This window comes from Doryrhamphus excisus, chromosome 17 (genome assembly GCF_030265055.1).
Source record: "Doryrhamphus excisus isolate RoL2022-K1 chromosome 17, RoL_Dexc_1.0, whole genome shotgun sequence".
NCBI classification, from domain to species: domain Eukaryota; kingdom Metazoa; phylum Chordata; class Actinopteri; order Syngnathiformes; family Syngnathidae; genus Doryrhamphus; species Doryrhamphus excisus.
The window spans coordinates 2,417,571-2,440,829 of record NC_080482.1 but is presented as its reverse complement, the minus strand read 5'-3'; the positions used below and the strand labels follow the sequence as shown (position 1 = coordinate 2,440,829).

Sequence of the window (23,259 nt, the reverse complement as noted above, 5' to 3'; positions counted from 1 at the left end):
TGGACGCTTTTTGCGGGTCTCAAGAAGTCCATGTGTCAGGGTAAAGAAATATCACAAACTATCTTAATGTGGACAATTATATAAACGTTTGGATTATGTGTTGGTCTTATTAGGCGGTATCATTCTGGTACAATTGCTGCAGTTGTCCAGCACAACATGTTTGTGTTATTTTAAGCAATGTACTTTTAAAAGCAAGGATTTTCTTCATAAAAATGCAGCCTAGGGTTGCTGGCAAGGCACTTGTACTTTGTGTAACCTTTGTGCTAACTAGCACAGCAGCTGTGGGAATGATAATATAAACGTATGCACCCTGGACATTCGGTTTTGCTGCTGTATGTTGTAACTTTACTTGTACTTCAAATGGTTCATTAGCTGCTTGTCCCGCGTTTCACCCCTTGCTGAGTTGCATTGGAGCGGCGAATGCGCAACGCCCATACCATCAGATGCATATGTATTCACGTACCGCATACGCGGCCATTTCCCCTGGTGATTTAGATCAGTTGGTCTTTCAGTCGGAACAAAATGCCCTACATTACTGACATATAGATCCCGAGCCTGTCTCTTTTTCATTTGTACGTAAGATGTAAGATGGCTGAGGTAACTGAGGACAAAGTCAAGTACTTGTTCCTCTCTTGCTAGTTTTGTACTCTTTGTCAAGAACACAAATTATATATATATACGTATTGTCCATAAGCGTGAATGTGAGTGTGAATGGTTGGTTGTCTATATGTGGCCTTTGATGGATTGGCGACCAGTCGATGGTGTACTCTGCCACTTGTCCAATGTCAGCTGGGATCTGTTGGGCTAAGCTAACTAGCTATGTTCATCCCATCAATTCTACTTATGTTGCGCTCTTTTTAATATATTTTGCCTTCTAATCATCATTTAATTATGCATTTTTGTCCTTGTGCGACTTATACTTCGGAGAGACTTATGTAGGTTTTTTTTCTACTTAATTATGCATTTTTGTCCTTGTGCGACTTATACTCCGGAGCGACTTATGTATGTTTTTTTCTACTTAATTATGCATTTTTGTCCTTGTGCGACTTATACTCCGGCGCGACTTATGTATGTTTTTTTCTACTTAATTATGCATTTTTGTCCTTGTGCGACTTATACTTTGGAGCGACTTATGTATGTTTTTTTCTACTTAATTATGCATTTTTGTCCTTGTGTGACTTATACTCTGGAGCGACTTATGTATGTTTTTTTCTACTTAATTATGCATTTTTTACTTTGTGCGACTTATACTCCAGAGCGACTTATGTATGTTTTTTTTCTACTTAATTATGCATTTTTGGCCTTGTGCGACTTATACTCCGGAGCGACTTATGTATGTTTTCTTTCTACCCAATTATGCATTTTTGGCCTTGTGCGACTTATACTCCGGAGCGACTTATGTATGTTTTTTTTCTACCTAATTATGCATTTTTGGCCTTGTGCGACTTATACTCCGGAGCGACTTATGTATGTTTTTTTTCTACCTAATTATGCATTTTTGGCCTTGTGCGACTTATACTCCGGAGCGACTTATGTATGTTTTTTTCTACCTAATTATGCATTTTCGTCCTTGTGCGACTTATACTCCAGAGCGACTTATAGTCCAGAAAATACGGTATATACTGTCAGTATAAATTTGCAGCCATGCTGAAATGTTCATGTTTAATTAGACCTTTATACCTTCATCCCATCAATCATCTCATAACCTTACAGTACTTACAGTTACTACAATACCATATGAAGACAGAAGAAATCCAAACATAAATATGTACAAATTGAGGAAAATGATTTCAACAAACTGCTTTAGGTTTAAAAATGGCGTTGCCTATTCTACTTATGTCTTTGGCAAAAAGTCACAAGCAACGCTTGTCCACAACCGCTTGTGTTGACTTCAGTTAGCTCGTCCCAATTAGCGTCTTCGACCGTGTTATTTTTGTATTATCATGTTGCGCTCTTTTTAATATAATTTGCCTGCAAATCGTCATTTATTGTTCCCTGCAGTAAATCAGAATTCAATAATTACGTAATGCCATGTTCTAGAATGTTCTACTTGCTGTATTTTATAAACATAACCCCAAGGATTTTGTTTATCATCACCTTATTTTTCTGGACCTGTCTCTCTCACACACGTGCACGCGTGCACACACTTTATCTTGATTTCCTCACGCCTCTTCCTCTCCTCTTCTCCGTCTTAGAGCTGTCAGAGTTGACCTGCCTGTCTCTCTCCCTCAGAGCACCCAGTGAGACTTAAGCTGCACACACACACACACACACACACACACCAACACACAATCATCTTTTCGTCAGTCCTGCCTTCACCCGGGCACGTTGTGTTTAATTAGCTCCACCGTGGCATGAAAAATTGGGTGTGCGTTTGCGTGTTTTTCGTCTGCGTTAGATAAACTTGCACAAGCCTCACTGAGGAAGTGTCAAGATTGCCTCTGGGAGTGGACTGTGATGGCTTTCAACACTTGCAGTCACGCACACACACACACACACATGAACACACACACATGAGCCATTTATGTGGGTCAGTTTGGTGTGAGCACTCCCACAATGACTGCCAGAGAGGTAGCTGGTTTGGTTCTTTATTTTAGATGGAAAAGTGGAAAAAAAAAACACACGCTTCAGTCAGACCAGCTGACATGGAAGCAGGCAGCCGGACAAACGGAAACTAACTTACTGGACACTCGGGGAAAAAAAGGAAAATTACATGATGAGCATCTCATTAGTCATGTTGCTTTCAGGTACATTTTTAATGATTGTTTAACTTAAAAATATGTACTTAATCATTCATTCATTCATTTGCTACCGCTTATCCTCACGAGGGTTGCTGGAGCCTATCCCAGCTGTCTTTGGTTCGAGAGGCGGGGTACAAAAAAACATAACTTGATTTAACTTTTCAGGTCATTTGGTGCTGTTAATATATACATAATCCTGGGCATATTTCAGACATAATTAATCGTGATTAATTATTAATTTGCAAACTGTGATTAATCTGATTAATCTTAAAATGTACTCATTTGACAGCCCTAATAAATTTTTTTTATTGTGTTTACATTAGTGTGTTTACACCCTGGACTAGTGGCCGACCAATCACAGGGCACATATAGACAAACAACCATTCACACTCACATTCATACCTATGGACAATTTGGAGATAAAAATAAAAATGATAAAAATAAGATAAAAATGATAAAGATAGAAAAGTTGAGGAAAATGCTAAACGTAATACCGTATTTTCCGGACAATAAGTCGCACTTTTTTTTCATAGGTTGGCTGTTCCTGTGACTTATACGCCAGAGCGACTTATAATATGTATATATTATATCATATATATATTTATTATATATATATATACCCTTTCTGTTCATGTTTATTTTTGGTGTAGTTGAATAACCATTGTGTTGTCATGTCTGTTGTGGTCAAGTAGTTTGTAAAATAAATTACCCGCAAAAAATGCAACTTGCAATGCAATACTACAGTGGGACTTATGTATGTTTTTTTTCTACCTAATTATGCATTTTTGGTCTTGTGCGACTTATACTCCGGAGCGACTTATAGTCCAGAAAATACAGTAACCTAGCATGTTTTTGGAATGTGGGAGGAAACCGGAGTACCCGGAGAAAACCCACGCATGCACGGGGAGAACATGCAAACTCCACACAGAGATGGCCGAGGGTGGAATTGAACTCGTGTCCTGCGTGCTAACCACTCGATCGCCATGCAGCTCAATCTTCTATTAATTTGAATTATTTAGAATACAAAGTTTGATGATTTTTACTGTCCCATCCTTTGACTCGATCCAATGTAAGTCATATACTTCTCTCGTTGCACCACTGCCACTCAAATCCATCTTCAGAAATTAATACGGCATCTCAAAACCTCTTTACTTGTGTGTGTTTGTATGTGTTGTGCATCATTTGCCAGTAAAAACCTTGCAGCTCTGCTCTGAATTTGTGAATAGAATATTATTGATTGTTGTCATTGCACCCAGTCTGATATTAATAAGATATTCTTCACCATAAGGCTGTCTGTTTCTGTCACGGCCGGTCTTCCCTATCCTGCTTTTTATGGATCCTGTGCATGCTAAATTTACATTATTTATGTTTCCCTTCATATGCAGCACATTTTAGCTAATATTTAGTTAGAATTGATGGAAGGATTGTTTCGGTTTCGGTTCCTCAAAGTGTGTGCGTGGTTGTGTTTGACAGACTTGTGACGTATCTGGAGAGAGATTTACGCAAAGCCACGCCCCTTAAAAATCACCTCAGTCAATCGGGATACCTGGCGCAGTGTCTGGACTTATTGGCGTATCATCTGAGGAGTACTGCACCGCTTCTTTTGGGTAACAGCACACCAGTTACATTTTAACTCCTTATTTCTAAAATCACAAATACTTAAACTTGCTGATATAGTTCATCTTCAAACAGCTAAAATAATGCATAAGGCTAAAAACAACCAATTAGCTAAAAACGTCATCCAATACTTCTCTACAAGAGAGGAGAAATATTTAAAAATTAAATTAAATTAAATTAAATTAAATTAAATTAAATTAAATTAAATTAAATTAAATTAAATTAAATTAAATTAAATTAAATTAAATTATTCATTCATTCATTTTCTACCGCTTTTCCTCACGAGGGTCGCGGGGGGTGCTGGAGCCTATCCCAGCTGTCTTTGGGCGTGAGGCGGGGTACACCTTGGACCGGTCGCCAGCCAATCACAGGGCACATATAGACAAACAACCATTCACACTCACATTCATATCTATGGACAATTTGGAGTTGCCAATTAACCTAGCATGTTTTTGGAATGTGGGAGGAAACCGGAGTACCCGGAGAAACATGCAAACTCCACACAGAGATGGCCGAGGGTGGAATTGAACCCTGGTCTCCTAGCTGTGAGGTCTCCGCGCTAACCACTCGACCGCCGTGCCGCCCCCAGTTACATTTGCTATATAATAATTAGAATAATTCCTAAGGGTGTTACAATATTTGGTGAGATTAAGGGGACCGTTTTTTTGTATGACATCCCCATCAGCAGTGTAGTGCATGAGCGGTGATTTACCCCCCCAAAATCCCGTGAGTCCCAGATAGTTAGTGGGCACACTTAAGTACCCCTAACCCTAACGTACCGAACCGTGACCCGTATATGGAATAGTTTGACACACATATTTTTTTATGCCCCTACTGATTCAGTCAAATCAAAATCTTAACAATTATATTAAAATATCGTTCTGTCTCCTTCTCGTCAACCCGATATCTTATATTGTTTCGTCTTGTGACCTGAGCGTATTGTGACACCCCTAATAATTTCATGTATCCTGATCCGTTTTTTTTTTTTTTTTCGTTCTGCTAAAATATTCAAATCCAATACACTTCTATGGTCCTAAAAAAAAAAAAAACAAAAACAAATCTTAATCCGTTTGACTTGTCTCCTTCCCTAGAGGACATTTTGTGTGCTTTGAGAGGCATCATTGGAAGGAGGCACCCTTCCTTATCTCAGAGTAAACAGCTTAAACGCACTTTGCCTTCGACGTCTATACTGCTGGCACTTCTTTCATCACAGGTAACAAGGGAGCATTCGCCCTCTTTTTGGTATTTTATGTCCCCGCCATCATCACTGTTTGCCCTTGTTGCTTTACTCAGGATTTCCTATTTTTGGCATTAAAATGTATTTACTATTTGTATAAACAGTGTATTTACTATATATGTAAACAGTGTATTTACTATGTGTGTAAACAGTGTATTTACTATGTGTCTGTAGTTATTTTCACACTGCGATGCATCAGTCAAAGTCTGGTAATATTTTGGTCGATGATGATGATGATGAAGGAGTGACCCCTCGGTTGCATCTCATCAACTACATCATGTTTTCTTTCAGACCTTTCGATCTCAAATTGTAACAGAGGAGTTTCTGACTCAGATGGGATCATTGCTGGTAGTATAAACCTTTTCATAAGCAATATAGTATACTGTCTGTGTACTACATGTATGTAATAAGGAGTGAAGCAACAAAAATGGGAACTGAAGACACACACCGGTATGTCTAAAAATGTCTTTTTGTCTCTTTGCTCCAGGACAGTATCGCCCATGTGGAGTCAAACCAAACCAATCTGGTCAGCACTTTGGGTACGTTACTGGTTACATATTAGTTATACAATCACATTTTATTGGTTGGGAATTATTATTGTCAAACAACAATCACCTTGTTTGATTTCAAGGGTTTATTAAGTGACAATACTGTGAAAGCAATTTGGCCCAGATTATGGTGGGGGGCACCAAGACAAAATGACAACCACCTTAAACGTCCAGACTGCCCAGCAGACAGACCCACCAGGATTTAGCCATATTGCGATCGCACCAGTTTATACAAATTCAACCAATATTTATGAAAGATGTGTTTTTCCAAAACTGCCCTGCACAATTTGACAATTTGACCAATCAATCATTGTCATTATGGGCAATCAAATTAGTCACTAAGCAGCACTCAGACGTGCACGTCAACTGTCTGACCGCCTACCCACATCCTTACTTCCTTATGTGTATAGAAACAAATTTGAACATGTGATGATAATCGTTCATTGTCTCTCATTTACCAACAAAAATCGATTGCGATCGTAGATTGCGATCAATAATTCCCCGATGTTATCAATGAAAATAGGGTTACCACACGCAGCATATGCAACATACGGATTGGTCCAGTTATGTAGGTAAATACACTGATAATAAAAAATACGCAAAAAGATACATATCAGGCAAAATCAGGCAACTCAAAAAGGCCAACTAAATCCTCAGAGGACTGGTCAATTGCTGTCCGTGTTGGAAAATGCGTTCTGCACTCGAGTTTAATATGCAAATAAAGCAAATAACACTTAAAACATTGATAACAAATTCATAAAACCACCCAATACATTGCTGTGAAATCAGACATTTTCGACCGCAAAAAAACACTTACAGCCCACATAATCCTGGAGGGAGCGATTAGAGCACACGGCCTTCCGTGAAACAAAACCAAGCTTCTGCATCGATATTTGTGAAGCTTCACTTAGTAGCACGTGGACATAAAACTATTCAATGGCTCGTCACCAATGACATTTCATTTCCTGTTAGGTGCCACGATGTGTGACGAGTGGATTAGGACGACATTGTCCATTGTGGAGGTGCTGAGTCAGCACAATGCTCTCATTAGTCCATATGGAAGCACTGTGAGTATTTACGACACCTGGGTGCTGATTCATTAACAGTCTTAATGTGGTCATGGTAATGGTCATGGTAATGGTAATGGTTTTATTTCATTTCAACATGCATCAGATTACAATTGAGTGCATCCCATAATCAGTTCACAGTTCCACATGTCCAAAAGGAGTAGGAAGAAGCAAAGCTTATTAAATCCTACCCCTCCATCTGGTACTTTTACAATCAGTAACTGTTACATTTGTTCACTTCCTGCTTTCCTAATATAGTTTAAGGTTTTTTTTATTTTTAAATTAAATTAAATTAAATTAAATTAAATTTAATTTAATTTAATTTAATTTAATTTAATTTAATTTAATTTAATTTAATTTAATTTAATTTAATTTAATTTAATTTAATTTAATTTAATTTAATTTAATTTAATTTAATTTAATTTAATTTAATTTAATTTAATTTCCTACTCCTTAAATTTAATTTAATTTAATTTAATTTAATTTAATTTAATTTAATTTAATTTAATTTAATTTAATTTAATTTAATTTAATTTACCAAAGTAGGAGGTGATATGAGCATCCAATGCCATAATGGGTACCATAGTAAGTGTCAATATGGTGATATATATAGCACATCATGACTGGTTCAAGACTCTTCATCCTTGTATTCAGCAAACATCAACTGCTTGTATTGTTTCTTGAATTGGCTCATCGTTGTGCATTGTTTGATTTCCTTACTCAATCCATTCCATAGTTTGATTCCACATACTGAAATGCTATGGCTAGCATAACGTAGTCCTAGCATAGAAGTGTTTCAAATGTACTTCCCTGAGATCATATTTCTCCTCTCTTGTAGAGAAGTATTGGATGACATTTTTAGGTAATTGGTTATTTTTAGCCTTATGCATTATTTTAGTTGAAGTATTTGTGATTTTAGAAATAAGGAGTTAGTATGTTCTCTGTAGGCGGCATTATGAATTATCCTTACTGACCTTTTTTGCAGTACATTTAGCGAGTGAAGATTGCTTTTATAGTTATTATAATTATGTGTCATCTGTATGAATCTCTATTCTGTGAGAACATTCAATGTAGACACAACACATGATTATGTCAACAGAACATGATTTTGTGCGTACGTTTCCTCTCATTGGAGGATGAGATCTCTGGGTTTTACTTGGAGTGTCTTCTAGTTGGATAAACCTGTCTGTCTGTGCTCAGAGGACAAAGATGCAATTTAGGCAAGACACTAATCAACTATCGAAGGGACAGCGGTTCATCAGAATTGTGTGTGTTTTTCTGTGCGTTTGTGTGTGTAAGCACACGTGACGGGACAATCGGATTGTGTTTAATGACTATTGACGAATGGAGCGGAGAACAGCAGGAAGCAGACAGGACGGAGGGAGAGAAATTAGAAGAGAAGGAAAGATGGTGATAGTCGATAGCACATGCAGGAAGACATTTTAATTAGCACCAGCCAACTCGCAGACTTTTATAGATAGATAGATAGACTTTCTTTATTGTCATGGCACAATAACACAGCAGTGAAATTGCCAACGAAATGTCTTTGCCTGTCTCCTGTATAAAAATAAAATAAATAATAAATAATAAATAATAAATAATAAATAATAAATAATAAATAATAAATAATAAATAATAAATAATAAATAATAAATAATAAATAATAAATAATAAATAATAATGTGGGGAATAAATAGATTACATCAAATATGAACAATGTACAGTGTAAACGGTAATTTGTACAAATAATTTAAATAATTTAGAATAAATAATAATAATTTAAAGTTTTGTACCTGCTGATGGAGAAGAACAGATGACCTGAATTACCGTAATTGTTGATGTACAATCATCATACAGCAACTTAACACTAATAGTTTAATAAATAGCTAAGAAATGTACAATCATCACACAGCAACTTAGCACTAATAGTTTAATAAATAGCTAAGAAATGTACAATCATCACACAGCAACTTAGCACTAATAGTTTAATAAATAGCTAAGAAATGTACAATCATCACACAGCAACTTAACACTAATAGTTTAATAAATAGCTCAGAAATGTACAATCATCACACAGCAACTTAACACTAATAGTTTAATAAATAGCTAAGACATATGCAAGACAATGGAACGTCCCATTTAACATACATACACCTTTTTCCCAGTATTGTAGTATTGTGTTTGTTTGGCGTGTGTAAGATCTGATCTGAGGTCACAGCTATTCCATTTCCATTTGCAAATGTTAAACCTCGGCTTGGGTCTGCATTCTCTGTGTGCTGTTGTTGATATTTGCTTTGTTAGCAGAGTCTAGCCTCCTCTCACATGGAGCCTTGTTGCTGAATTAGCATAGTTTAAGAGTTTGAATGTCACGGTCAAGGGCGCCAACCGTATGATGTGTTTTGGTTTTCTCTGAAAGGTTGTTTATTCGATCCTGCGTCCTCTGACAACACTGGTTTTCAGCAGAAATGGTAAGAGATTTTTATATTCTCTGAAGGACTTTTTTCTACAACATGTCATAGCTTTTTGGGGGGGCAAACCTCACAAAATCGCAATTGTTTCAACTAAGTTGCCAAACACGCACATACATTCATATGACATACATTCACATTCAACACTGATACCACACAAATAACCATAAATGTTGTATTTTCTATCTCGCCTTATGGTTTTCCAGTGTTATCGTGTGTTAGTCACGTTTTCCCTAATTTGCAATTAATTCTCCATTTCCTATTTGGTGCTATGATGTGCAAATATATGCATGGTGGATCATGCAAAATGTGGTTTAATATTCAGTGGTCTTAATTAACTGTTTGATGTCCTGAGGAGTTTTGCATTACTGCCTCAAATTAACCAAAGAAAACGCCGTTGAGGGTGGTATTTTGTAAGTATCATTCATTGCATTAAAACATTTCATGTTGTTGTCACCTTGGAAACAGATTGTATATAACACAATATATCTAGAATATTGTATATGTATAAAATGACATATGCAGTATAGTACAACTTTTTATATTGAGTACTTCCTGACCACATGCATTGTTTGATATTTGTTTCACTGTTTGGTTCTCTTTTTTGGGGGGTTTTAGCAGAATGCTCTGCTTTTGCTTTGAGGATTCAGTCAGAGCTCAGTCTGATCCTTCTGGTCCATGACGATGATAGCGGAATGAATACGAAGAACACAGAAAAGGAGGCAAAAAGCAAAGACCAGATGACAGCGGAGAAGAAAGATGAAGATAGCCCTGCTAATCAAATTGTATCTCTTTTCACCGAAACTCTGCTTCCAAGGTTAGTCTCAAAATTGGTTATTTTGACAATGTGTGCCTTACTTTCGTCATTTTCTTTTCTGTACCTGCTGATGGAGAAGAACAGATGACCTGAATTACCGTAATTGTTGGTGTATAAGAGATATAAGGCTAAAATCATCACACAGCAACTTAACACTAATAAGGTAGCTAAAAAATATGCAAGACAGGTACTAATACCAGTTTAAAACTTCCTCTCATTATGCATTATTCCTAGCAGAGCAGCCATATTATCAATTATTATTATTATATTATTATTATTATATTATTATTATTATTATAAATATCTGATAAAACATTCCACTGTTCTCAAATATCTTAATTTTTCTTTTTCTTTACACAAAATAAGCAAATAAAGAATAAAGACAATAAATCAATCAATCAGTAATAAATAAGTAAAATAATAATAAAACAGCAAATAAGAAAAAACGTAAGAAACCACATACAGTTGGTAGAGAAATTATTTTTTTCAGATTCAAATGTACAGTATTAACAGTTATTTAACCTTTAACATGAACATTAATGAAACGTAATAATTTGACCCAATTAGCAAGTTAGCATGGTACTCACTTCCATCCGGGAGCAGCGTCGTAACTTTAACAACATGTTTGATGAGATGCTTTATCTTGACGTGTATTTTCCGTTTTTATTCCAAATCATTTCCTGCATTTATTTATACCCAGCGTCGTAAGCCTTTAGCTTCATTGCTAATCCAAAGCAAAACAGGGCGGGGTAACAGGGTAGGGTAACAGTATGGGCGGGGCAAAATCATGTTAATTGTGTCCGGTGTGCACACAGCTTTAAGCTGTCATTTAAACTTTGGTATCAAGGTGGGGGCCTCAAACTAGCGCCAAATGTGGCCCGCGGGCCGCGAGTTTGAGACCCCTGGTGTAGATGAAGTCATTCCCTGCAACATTTGCTCTCATGTCCAGGTACGAATCTCTTCTACAAGCAGCAGAGCCCATCTCGCTCTACGCCCTCAAACTGCTGGTTTCCATGACTGAGTACAGCACCCAGATGTGCAGGTATGACGCGAGTACAAAAGGGAACATCTATCATCTACCATCGTAACCTTTGCGTATCTTATCAGGTACCGGCAACGCTGTAAATAATCTGTTTATTTTAAGAGCTTAGCAAGCAAATGCACAACCTGACATCTGTAAATATATTGTTGCTTTGTCAAGGCAAAGGGCTCCCAGGCAAGCGGCACCACTTGGCAGCCATGCAACAATAATAAACAGCGAAGCCTCCAGGCACTTTCTGTGAGGGAACATGCCCAGGCTTCTAGCTAATTAAATTGAGTCCAGAGCCATAACTGCACTTTTAATGGTCATTGGAGCATAAACGCTTTAGAAATAGAATCACCAGGAAAGTCAAATAGTCCAATGATTTGCCCTAAATTATCACAGTATGCTGCCTCAATGTTTATTTGTATTAATTATCGTGGGGGGGGGGGGGGGGGGGGATTTTATCATTCAAACACAACGGTTGTGTTTGCTTGTGTTAGACTGGAATAGAATTGCTGAGTTGAGTTTTCTGGCTAGTGGGGGGGGGGGGGGGCTAGACAGTATGTTGGACAACTACTAAGTTCCTGATATCTTCCAAATGCTGACTTTCTTGTTGTTTTACATCTTCCATTCATCCATTATATTATCCTCTATATTGTTTAGGGAGGTTGGGGGTGTCTGGGATCCTGTCCCAATTATTCCACAGAACGCATTGTGTTCACCTTTTGAGGTTCTGCCGTATATAAGAATGGCCGTGTGACAATAATAATAGTGTCTACTAGAAATTATGCTACCGATATCGATCATCCATAAGTGAAATCGGGCGATACCAACCGTATACATGAAGTGTAAATGCTTATATGTATTACTTATGTTATTCATTAATTTTCTACCGTTTATCCTCACAAGGGTCAATAGGTGGGGTACACCCTGGACTGGTGGCCAACCAATCACAGGGCACATATAGACAAACAACCATTCACACTCACATTCATACCTATGGACAATTTGGAGTCGCTAATTAACCTAGCATGTTTTTGGAATGTGGGAGGAAACCGGAGTACCCGGAGAAAACCCACGCATGCACAATTAGAACATGCAAACTCCACACAGTGATGTCGAGGGTGGAATTGAACCCGAGTCTCCTAGCTGTGAGGTCTGCGCGCTAACCACTCGACCGCTGTCGAGTTAATTAAGTAGTTAATATATGTAGATAATTCACACGTTGCCTCTTCCTCTTCCTTAAATGTGTTCTTAATGTATTCTGCTCACAAAATGTTATGCTAATGCTAATGCCTTGGAACAGGAACCGGAACTCAGCTCTGTTGTCTGTCCATGATGTCATCAACAGTTGATGTTGTAGTTCTTTGCTAACTAACACAGTTACACCACAAAATGTTAACACACACGCATGCACGGGGAGAACATGCAAACTCCACACAGGGCGGGATTGAACTCGGGTCTCATAGCTGTGAGGTCTGCACGCTAAACACTTGACCACCGTGCAGTTTTTTTTCTTGTGAGAGCTACTTTTACAAAATAAAAATGGCTAAGAGCTACTCATTTTGATAACATTTTCATCCGATCGGCCTTAGAAAGCAAATACTGGCCGATATCAATACCATGCTTTTTCACTAATATCAGTACTTATCACATACTACAGTATTAATTGGCCCTGTACCCTAGAAACCGCCCATGAATGATACGGGAAAAGGCCGAAATGATACTGTGTCAAAGATAAGACTGTTGATAAAATATTATTGTTGAAATATTTTTGCAATTATTGTGTTTACACTGTTTAGATATAATACATGTAATAAGCTGAACATTTTCTGGAAACAAAATGGTCTTTTGATTAAATAGTACGTGATAATAAGCTCATGATTAAATAGTATGTGATAATAAGATCATCACATGGTTTGTCATGCCCCCGCGTGCCAGTATCAGCCAGTATCTGATACTGACACTTGGGGGCATGATACCTGGCCTGATACCAGACAAACCATGTGATAACCCAGGGGTGGGCAAACTACGGCCCACAGTGTTTGAATACGGCCCGCCCAATCTTTCAAAAGTATTTAATTTAAACTCAACATACAACCTGGCATCATGGCCTGAGCCAACCTTTTGATGGTTTTATCAATTTCGTTGTTTGACATGGTCTGTTGTTTACAAAGTGCTCCTGAAAAAACAGACACAAGCACATAATAATAATAAAAATTAAAATAATTATTATTATATTATTATAACTAGTATGATTATTATATTTATTATATTAATGCTAATTATTATATTAATTATATATAATAATATTGTTTATATATTTGCATATTTTACATAATAATAATATAATAATTATTATTTTAATTTTGTTTTAATTATTATAATATTTTATTATTTTTAAAATTTTTAAATATAAATATAAAATAATAAATAATAATAGCAGATCGCATGACAATTTTACAGATACAATAATACCAGGTGGACTGTTACGTGTAAAATATATAGATATAAAATATATTTTGTTATATCAATGCGGCCCGCGAGTCAAAAAGTAGATACCGATTGGTGAGCGATCGATCGGAGCACCTCTAGTTTTTACTGATTATGAAAGGGACAAAATGGCGGTTGTGGTGTTGTGGTTAGCACAGAGTCTTGCCTAGCAGTTTGCATGGTCCCTCACTTGTGTGGGTGGAAAATCAAGACACATAGTGTGTGTGTGTGTGTGTGCTCACTCCAGCCCGCTGCGGAGCATCTGTATTTAAGACATGTGTCCTGACCACAGCTGTCACCGAGTCTTGATTCCTTCCTGTCTCTGCTCAGCTGAACCAGAGAGTGAGGAAGAGAAAGGGAACCAGCAGAAATATATAGACGTAGACAAAGGTAACGGCTGCGTAGAGGAGAAAATGTTGACAAAGTTTGCATGAAGACATGCACAGACTGTGAAGAAGAGAGGAGATATAGATGGCTTTTTCTGTGCCTGCCACGCCGCCTGCCTCAGTTTGTTGTGTGCAGCTTTTTGGCACCTTTGTCAAAAATAGACCAGGCTTGTATTTTTAGCAGAATGTAGAGTCACTTCTGGGCCACTTCTGAAATGCGCTGCGCTGTATACTTGGTGGATTTGCAGTTATTTTCCAAAGTGGCCGTGATGGATCTTATCAAAAAGCCGTTCTCGGTATTTGTGGCTTACAACGAGCTCATACACATTTTTATCTCAGTTTATAGCATCGGTGATTTTAACCTTATAGTTTGATTCCTTCGCTACTTTTTTTTACACATATTTTATCAAGTTCCACCTCTTATCATGAATAGCTCACTCTCATCTCCATCCATCCTTCTTTCCCACCCTGCTGGAGTTTGCCCTTAATGCTCGATATGCCAAACACTTTCTTATCAGTAATTTTACTCGCTTTCGTCTCCGTCCTCCTCTTCCTGAGACTCTCCTCATCCCCTCGTTCCGTGACACAAGTAGAGTGACGTGAACTTCTCAAATTGGTGTCAGCGCTCTTCCCTCTACATCTGTTTTCCTCTCGCTGGTTTTTGTCGGAAATTATTAACAATATTTCACATTTTTTTCCCCCTCGTCTTCCTTGTTCTCTTTCTCTCGCCATCTCTAATTTATTAACGCCGGTCCACACATCTCTCCTTCCGTGTGCCCTCTCTCCGCAACTCTCCCTCCATCGCTCTGGTTACACAATCAGAAATTAAATTGCCTGGACCTTGGTTAGATAAGTGTGGCTATGAAGTCAGCCGAGTGGTAATTAGATGGTAAATTGGGGACATTAACGTTGGGAAGGCTGCCTGCTGTCTCCCTCTGCATTATCACAGCCCAGACACACCTTCAAACAATTACATTTACTATGACCTTTAGCCAAGCAACCTTGTGCTGTGTGTGTGTGTGTGTGTGTGTACTGAATGCCCTTATCTGCCATGTGTAGGTGAATGTTGCCTCACTGAAAAGCATATGTATGCCCTGCATGCCAACCGTGGGTATTATAGGCTTAGTTTGACTGTATTTGGGGGATTTTCAAATATTATTCACTTAAAAACACGTTGATACTTTCACGGTGCGGGTCTACGACCAGTGCCAACTACAGCCACAACAATGAACATAGATTGGATTGCAGTAGTTTTCAGATTATAATGGTGGTTCATATATCACAGCAGTCCCAGATTCCATTCAATTATTTCCCTTGTAGGCCGTTAGCAGCATTGTGATGATGCTGTGTGCTCGCCAATGGCACGACTATTTTGGAACCCACGAGGGAACACGTTTAAACGCAAGAAAAAGCCATCATTCACACAACATAATAACATAACATAACATAACAACAATAACAATACTGACTCATTGGGCAAACTCAAGTACTGCATGCAAGTAAAACATTCATTCATTTTCTACAGTTTATCCTCACAAGGGTCGTGGGGAATGCTGGAGCCTATCCCAGCTGTCTTCAGGCGAGAGACGGGGTACACCCTGGATTGGTCGGCAGCCAATCACAGGGCACATATAGACAAACAACCATTCACACTCACATTCATACCTTTTGTGACAATTTGGACTCGCCAATTAACCTAGCATGTTTTTGGAACGTGGGAGGAAACCGGAGTACCCGGAGAAAACCCACGCATGCACGGGGAGAACATGCAAACTCCACACAGAGATGGTCGAGGGTGGAATTGAACCCTGGTCTCCTAGCTGCGCGCTAACCACTCAACCACAGTGCCGCCCGCGAGTAAAACATATTTAGGTTAATTATGTATCGATAACTACAACTCATGTAAATCCAAATCATCAAGATTGTTACCTAAGTTGTCTAAGTTCAGTTCCTCAAATGTCCAAACCCTAACCTCCTAATACTAACCCTAAACCTAACACTAACCCTAACCCTAAACCTAACCCTAACCCTAAACCTAACCCTAACACTAACCCTAACCCTAAACCTAACCCTAACCCTAAACCTAACCCTAAACCTAACACTAACCCTAAACCTAACCCTAAACCTAAACCTAAACCTAACCCTAAACCTAACCCTAAACCTAACCCTAAACCTAACCCTAAACCTAACCCTAAACCTAAACCTAAACCTAACCCTAAACCTAACCCTAAACCTAACCCTAAACCTAACCCTAAACCTAACCCTAAACCTAACACTAACCCTAAACCTAAACCTAAACCTAAACCTAACCTAACCTAACCCTAACCCTAACCCTAAACCTAAACCTAACCCTAAACCTAACCCTAACCCCAACAACCTAACCCTAACCTTTGTTATTACTGAACTGGTATTACAGAACTGGTCAACACTGCTGAAACAAGCTTGTTGGGATTAAATATTCTAGTCGTGGTCCAAAGCCTGTCAAACATGATAAGAATGATGTTTTTAATCATGATTTATAGCGTGGAGGGTTTTGGTAGGTAAACCGTCTTACCTTCAACATTCCCACCTTTATTACATCGCTTACCTTCATTCACTTCCAATGCATTAAATAAACACACACACAAACACACACATCCATACAAATAAGTGTGTGCATGTATTTGTGTCTAAAGGTGCAGGCGTCCCAAACACAGTAATTGGTTGTAAATGAGGAAGTAAATCAGTCAGTGCACGCTGCCGTTTGTAATGAAAACATCCATCTCTTTCTGTCTTTTGTGTTTTGTGTCATTTTGTTGCTCGTTTATTAGCATCCTACTCTCCTTTTCCCTGTTTGCGTCTTTTGTCCCCAAACCGGTGGGCTCTCATCATTTTAACTAAGAAAAGGTTCATATAGTAAACCTCGGATATATCGGATTCAATTGTTCCCACTGGTTTTGTCCGATATAAGCGAAATCCGTTATATGCGTATACCGGAAAATGTCCGTTTTACGCATATATCGGATTTATATCCGGTATATGCGTAAATGGGATTTTATCCGTTATAAAAAGGCACTTCCTTGACTATGTTTCCAATGTACCTGGACGCGCAGGCAACGCTGCAAACGCTGCAAATGACGTCGTATAGCGGCCTGTCACGATTCGGCGAATCGGAGCGCCACGATGCGGCCATCCGATATATGCGAGGGAAATTTCATGGAAATGCATTGGAACGGGACTGGAGATTTTGTCCGAAATAGGCGAAATCCGTTATAAAAAATCCGATATATGCAATGAATTTTTATTGGAAATGCATTACAGAAAAATTGGTTCTTTTTTATCTGTCCGTTGTGAGCGAATTTCCGATATATCCGAGTCCGATATACGTATCCGAGGTTTACTGTAGCTTATTAAACGACATAGTTCAAGTCAAGTCAAGCTTAGCAAAAGCTGACAAAAAACACAACTAAAGTTTAGTGTATTCATAGAAATGTATATGAATGTGTAGAAACACTCCAATCCAGTTTGTATTCATTCTCATTTCTTCTCCTTTTCAGGCTGATCAATCACAGCAGAGTCCTTCCAGCAGTGTTTCAGCTCATTATGGTAAGAAAACAGTCTCACTAATTAACTTGTCTTTCATCCAATCCATTCTGGAAAAAAATGGCGTTATGCTGCCCTACAGATCACTTCCTCCGACCGCTTTGTTTCTGTTTTTTTCAAATATATACAGTCTGGGGGTATTAATATTAAAACATATTAAAAACATCTCGTTATGTTGCCAAACAAACCAAAGATACTGGATTTTAATTGGTCCATGGTCATTAAGCCATACTTGAAAATATATTCATGAAGAAAGTATGCAGTTTTGTGGTTGACTACCGCGTATTATTAGTCCATTAGAAAATGGTACAGATTTCTGGGCTAAATTAGGCATTTTCAAGCATAAAAATGGCTACATGAAGTAAAATACAAATATAAGGCATTCAGAAGACACATTCAAATACATGATAATATGACTTCCAAGTACTTAGTCTCTAATGTCTACTATATTGGGTAATAGGTGACTATAGGGGTGCTATTTCGTGTCTTGGGGCTCTAAAAGGTATTTAGAAGGTCGTAAACAGGTAGATTCCACTTTCCCATTTTGCTGAAATTCACTTATCACTTGAGTCTCGAGCATTGATAGGAACCGGGACTAACATCAAATTATCCCGAGACTGTTCCATTCATCCATCCATCCATTTTCCTCCGGGTCCGGGTCACGGGGGCAGCAGTCTTAGTCGGGAAGCCCAGACTTCCCGGTCCCCAGCCACCTCCTCCAGCTCCACCGGGAGGACACCAAGGCGTTCCCAGGCCAGCTGTGAGACATAATGCCTCCAGCGTGTCCTAGGTCTGCCCCGGGGCCTTTTCCCCGGCCGGGCATGCCCGGAACACCTCACCAGGGAGGCGTCCGGTCTAGATGCCCGAGCCACCTCAACTGACTACTCCCGGATAGCTGAGCTCCTCACCCTATGTCTTAGGGTGAGTCCAGCTACCCTACGGAGGAAACTCATTTCTATCCGCGATCTCGAGACTGTTAAGATTTTTTATTTTGATTCCTAGTTTCGTTGTCCGGAAGAAATAAACGTGAACAGCAATGAGAACGAAGCAAGCGAATACCAACAAAGAACTGACTGTCCACTATCATCAATACAGGATTTCAGTGTATTGTATATGCATATCTGATGGTGTCAATTGCATTCTTTATTTCTGTGGATATATACTTTGTCCTCCTCCTTTATCTTCCCCGAGCTCCATATAACCTTCATACATGTATTTATGGAAATGAGTCGGAGTGGTGTCAACCTTGTAAAGAGCAGTGAATAGGAAGAGTTAATAGAGTGGAAATATGGACTGTGGTATTAAGAGCTCCTTGAACGCAAACACCCAACACTTGGGTGTTATCAGTGAAGCACAACTAAGGTTCTAGAATACTATTGATTTTTTTTAACTTTACCTTTTACAAAACCCATACAGTCGACAGTGCGCTTCCACACCCCCCCCCCCTACTAAATAATCAGCGTTTTGCATGGCTGCCTGCCTTGTTCCAACTGGTTGATTCGGAATGTTAAACACCCTTATTCAACAGCCTGATTAACTCCCTGCTAGATTGTTTACCCCCATCCCAACCGGTCACGTCGGGACCCATTAGTGTCGTCTATATGGCTCCCGCTCCGATTGATTTATACTGTCAGAATCACTCTGATCCGGATTGATTGTGCCCGTCACCGGTGATCACAGCAGTCATGGCTAAAGTGGTCTAATTGTATTGTCCACATGATGAAGTAGTTCTCCTGCAGACATGAAAAGACTTCAGGAAGCCGACTGGGCTTCACAAGTGGTTGCTTGTTGTGCCCGAGGACACAGAAGAACATTCGGAGGGAGCCGACGTGATTGATATTCGCTGCGACTGTGATGATCCGATTGCAGCTCGCATCAGGTGTTCATTTCTGTCCCTCACGGTACAATCCACACTACTTCACCCGATATAGGACTGATGGTTGACCTCGAGGTAGCTCTCGTCATACTAATGGTATATTGAAGTACCTGCCACCTGCAACTACGTATGAAATATGCACATTTTTACCGTATTTTATCAAAACGATTGTTTGTATTGTTATTTGTGTGTATAAAGAGTCCAAATTAACTAAAAACCGTTTTATTATGAGGAATGAGGGGTTGCGTTCAAGGACACCACGTCATTTAAGCTGAATTTACATCTTTTTAGCGTATTATCTGGGATTTCCGAGCAGACTTAAATGCAGCACATTCTACTTCCGCAATAAAAAGTTACAAAGTGGGTAATATGAATAGTTTTTCTTTGTATTTCTGTTTATTTAGATCACACATCATATAGGCGATGTTGTGTTGGGCGTGTCCGTGACTGCATCTCTCTAATAATGAGGAAGTGTCGTTCTGAAGGGACAAGAGACGTGTTAGTGAGTCGGAGATACAGTAAACCTCGGATATATCAGATTCAATTGTTCCCACTGGTTTTGTCCGATATAAGCGAAATCCGTTATATGCGTATACCGGAAAATGTCCGTTTTACGCATATATCGGATTTATATCCGGTATATGCGTAAATGGGATTTTATCCGTTATAAAAAGGCACTTCCTTGACTATGTTTCCAATGTACCTGGACGCGCAGGCAACGCTGCAAACGCTGCAAATGACGTCGTATAGCGGCCTGTCACGATTCGGCGAATCGGAGCGCCACGATGCGGCCATCCGATATATGCGAGGGAAATTTCATGGAAATGCATTGGAACGGGACTGTAGATTTTGTCCGAAATAGGCGAAATCCGTTATAAAAAATCCGATATATGCAATGAATTTTTATTGGAAATGCATGACAGAAAAATGGGTTCTTTTTTATCTGTCCGTTGTGAGCGAATTTCCGATATATCCGAGTCCGATATATCCGAGGTTTACTGTACATATATAGTGTTTGTATTGCACTGCTGTTGATGTGTTCAGGTCACAATAATGTCATAAAAGAGCACCAGACTCTGTGGGGAGGCTAAAATCATCACGCAGCAACTTAACACTAATAAGGTAGCTAAAAAATATGCACTATATTTTAAACGTACCGGCAACGGCATGGGATAAAACGGAACGCCGACATTCTCTTATGGTCTATGCTCTTATTGATAATCCGATTCGGTATAAACTATCGTTTTGTTGTCCAGACTCGTCTCTTCACAGTTCCTAAGCTGTCAAACTCATGGATGGTCACGCCTTTCATGGTCGTCCTCTCCGACTAATTAGCCGATAAAGATCAAAGTCGGCGTGCTTTGTCATTTGTTGTTCCTGACAGGCAGGTGCTTTTAGGTGCAACTTGATGTAATTGTCTTCTGCCTCAGGCTACCGCAAACATGATGAGCACCAGCCAGGCTTATCAGGCCATACACAGATCATACTGATGCACACAGACCCGCAGGCAGGGCTGCTGTATCTCACAGAGGATCAAATCATGAAATGAGGGCAAGAGGAGAAGTGAATTAGGCGGGACATGGGAGAGGATGAGCAGAAAGAGCAGGGCAGGAGAAGATAGGAGGTACGAGAGAAGTGTGAGCTAAGTTCCTTAACGTCCTAAACCGGAAAATCCAGGTGTGTTTTTATGATCAGGTGTTTGTAATTTGAATCTCTTCCTCTCCAGAGCAACAGTAATACAACTGGTGGGATGGTGCAGAATGCAGTCGCCTTGCTGTGTAATCTCAGTGAAGACTCCGTTTTGGACATGGAGCCAGAACACCACGAAGGTAAAGTATACCCCCAGTGAAGTCCAAAGGGTGGACCTTCTCAAAACCAGTGACAAAAACTCTTACATATATGTGGACTAGGCTTATGACGACGATAGTCAATTCAAGTTGTTTTTCTCTATGTGGGGTGGCACGGTGGGCGAGTGGTTAGCGTGCAGACCTCACAGCTAGGAGACTAGGGTTCAATTCCACCCTTGGCCATCTCTTTGCATGTTCTCCCCGTGCATGTGTGGGTTTCCTCCCACATTCCAAAAACATGCTAGGTTAATTGGCGACTCCAAATTGTCCATAGGTATGAATGTGAGTGTGAATGGTTGTTTGTCTATATGTGCCCTGTGATTGGCTGGTGACCAGTCCACTTCTCGCCCAAAGACAGCTGGGATAGGCTCCAGCACACCCCGCGACCCTCATGAGGAAAAAGCGGTAGAAAATGAATGAATGAATGAATGTCTCTATGTGCCCTGTGATTGGCTGGCAACCAGACCAGGGTGTGCCCCGCCTCTCGCCCAAAGACAGCTGGGATAGGCTCCAGCACCCGCGCGACCCTTGTGAGGAAAAAACGGTAGAAAATAAATGAATGAATGAATGTCTCTATGTGCCCTGTGATTGGCTGGCCACCAGTCCTGGGTGTAAGACAGCTGGGATAGGCTCCAGCACCCCCCGCAACCCTTGTGAGAACAAGCGCTAGAAAATGAATGAATGAATGTCTCTATGTGCCCTGTGATTGGCTGGCGACCAGTCCAGGGTGGACCCCGCCTCTTGCCCAAAGTCAGCTGGGATAGGCTCCAGCATACTAGTGAGGATAAGCGGCATGGAAGATGGTTAGAGGCGATATGATAGTGATACGTCTCTGTTTGAGTTTTCCCCTTTGACCTGCAGTACTTTGCATTATATCGCCGTGTCATATTGTAGTAATAACTGTAGAAATATTGCTACCTTTACTACAATACCACCAAAATCCTTCAAATCACCACAAATAATCTTCTAGTCTGTTATCATCCCTTCCTGCTCTTTCCTGTCCTCCAATGTCTGCCATCTTTGTTTGTAGCATCCTCCTCCTAACCCAACATCCCCGTTGCTACGCTATATAGCATACGATTACCTTCCGCACCCCCTTTTGGTCCTGTCCCATTTTACCCTTTCCTCATCCTATATTTTGAGACACTCTACTTCTTTCTCCCCCCTCCGCCCCCTCCCTTCTGGTTGGGGTTTACTGTCGATGTGGCGACGACGGCGAGGAGAGAGGAGAAGTCGGAAGAGAGAAGAGGAGAGAGAGGAAGTGTGTATAATTGGCTTTTTAAGGTGTGACAGAGAGAACGAGAGGGGAAGGGGCCAAGCGAGTGTTTGTGTGCTGGGAAGCAAAGAAACAGAAAGAGTCCGCGTTGAAGGGGGAATGGAAGCTGCTTGTGTTGTTTTAGCCACAGAGGGGATGTGTGGAAGTGGGGACTGTGGATGCAGGAGCACCAGCCTATTTCCTGCGTGTGCGTGTGCATGCGTGTGAGATGTGTGTGAGGGGGGGGGGATGAGGCTTATAATTGGGCAGATTTGCCTCTGACTGAGATAATACCCCCTGG

General features: G+C 39.8%; 1 protein-coding gene across 1 annotated transcript in view; it reads left to right on the top strand.

Annotated features, from left to right (window-relative positions):
* ulk4 (unc-51 like kinase 4) overlaps positions 1-23,259 on the top strand; it is a 71,094-nt gene that overhangs the window by 32,690 nt on the left and 15,145 nt on the right. Inside the window, exons 23-32 of the mRNA XM_058053676.1 lie at positions 4,215-4,348; positions 5,450-5,571; positions 5,887-5,943; positions 6,083-6,134; positions 7,116-7,210; positions 9,627-9,678; positions 10,297-10,495; positions 11,445-11,537; positions 17,935-17,983; positions 21,583-21,685. Of these exons, the coding sequence (XP_057909659.1) occupies positions 4,215-4,348; positions 5,450-5,571; positions 5,887-5,943; positions 6,083-6,134; positions 7,116-7,210; positions 9,627-9,678; positions 10,297-10,495; positions 11,445-11,537; positions 17,935-17,983; positions 21,583-21,685 (956 nt within the window). The remainder of the gene's footprint in view (positions 1-4,214; positions 4,349-5,449; positions 5,572-5,886; positions 5,944-6,082; positions 6,135-7,115; positions 7,211-9,626; positions 9,679-10,296; positions 10,496-11,444; positions 11,538-17,934; positions 17,984-21,582; positions 21,686-23,259) is intronic.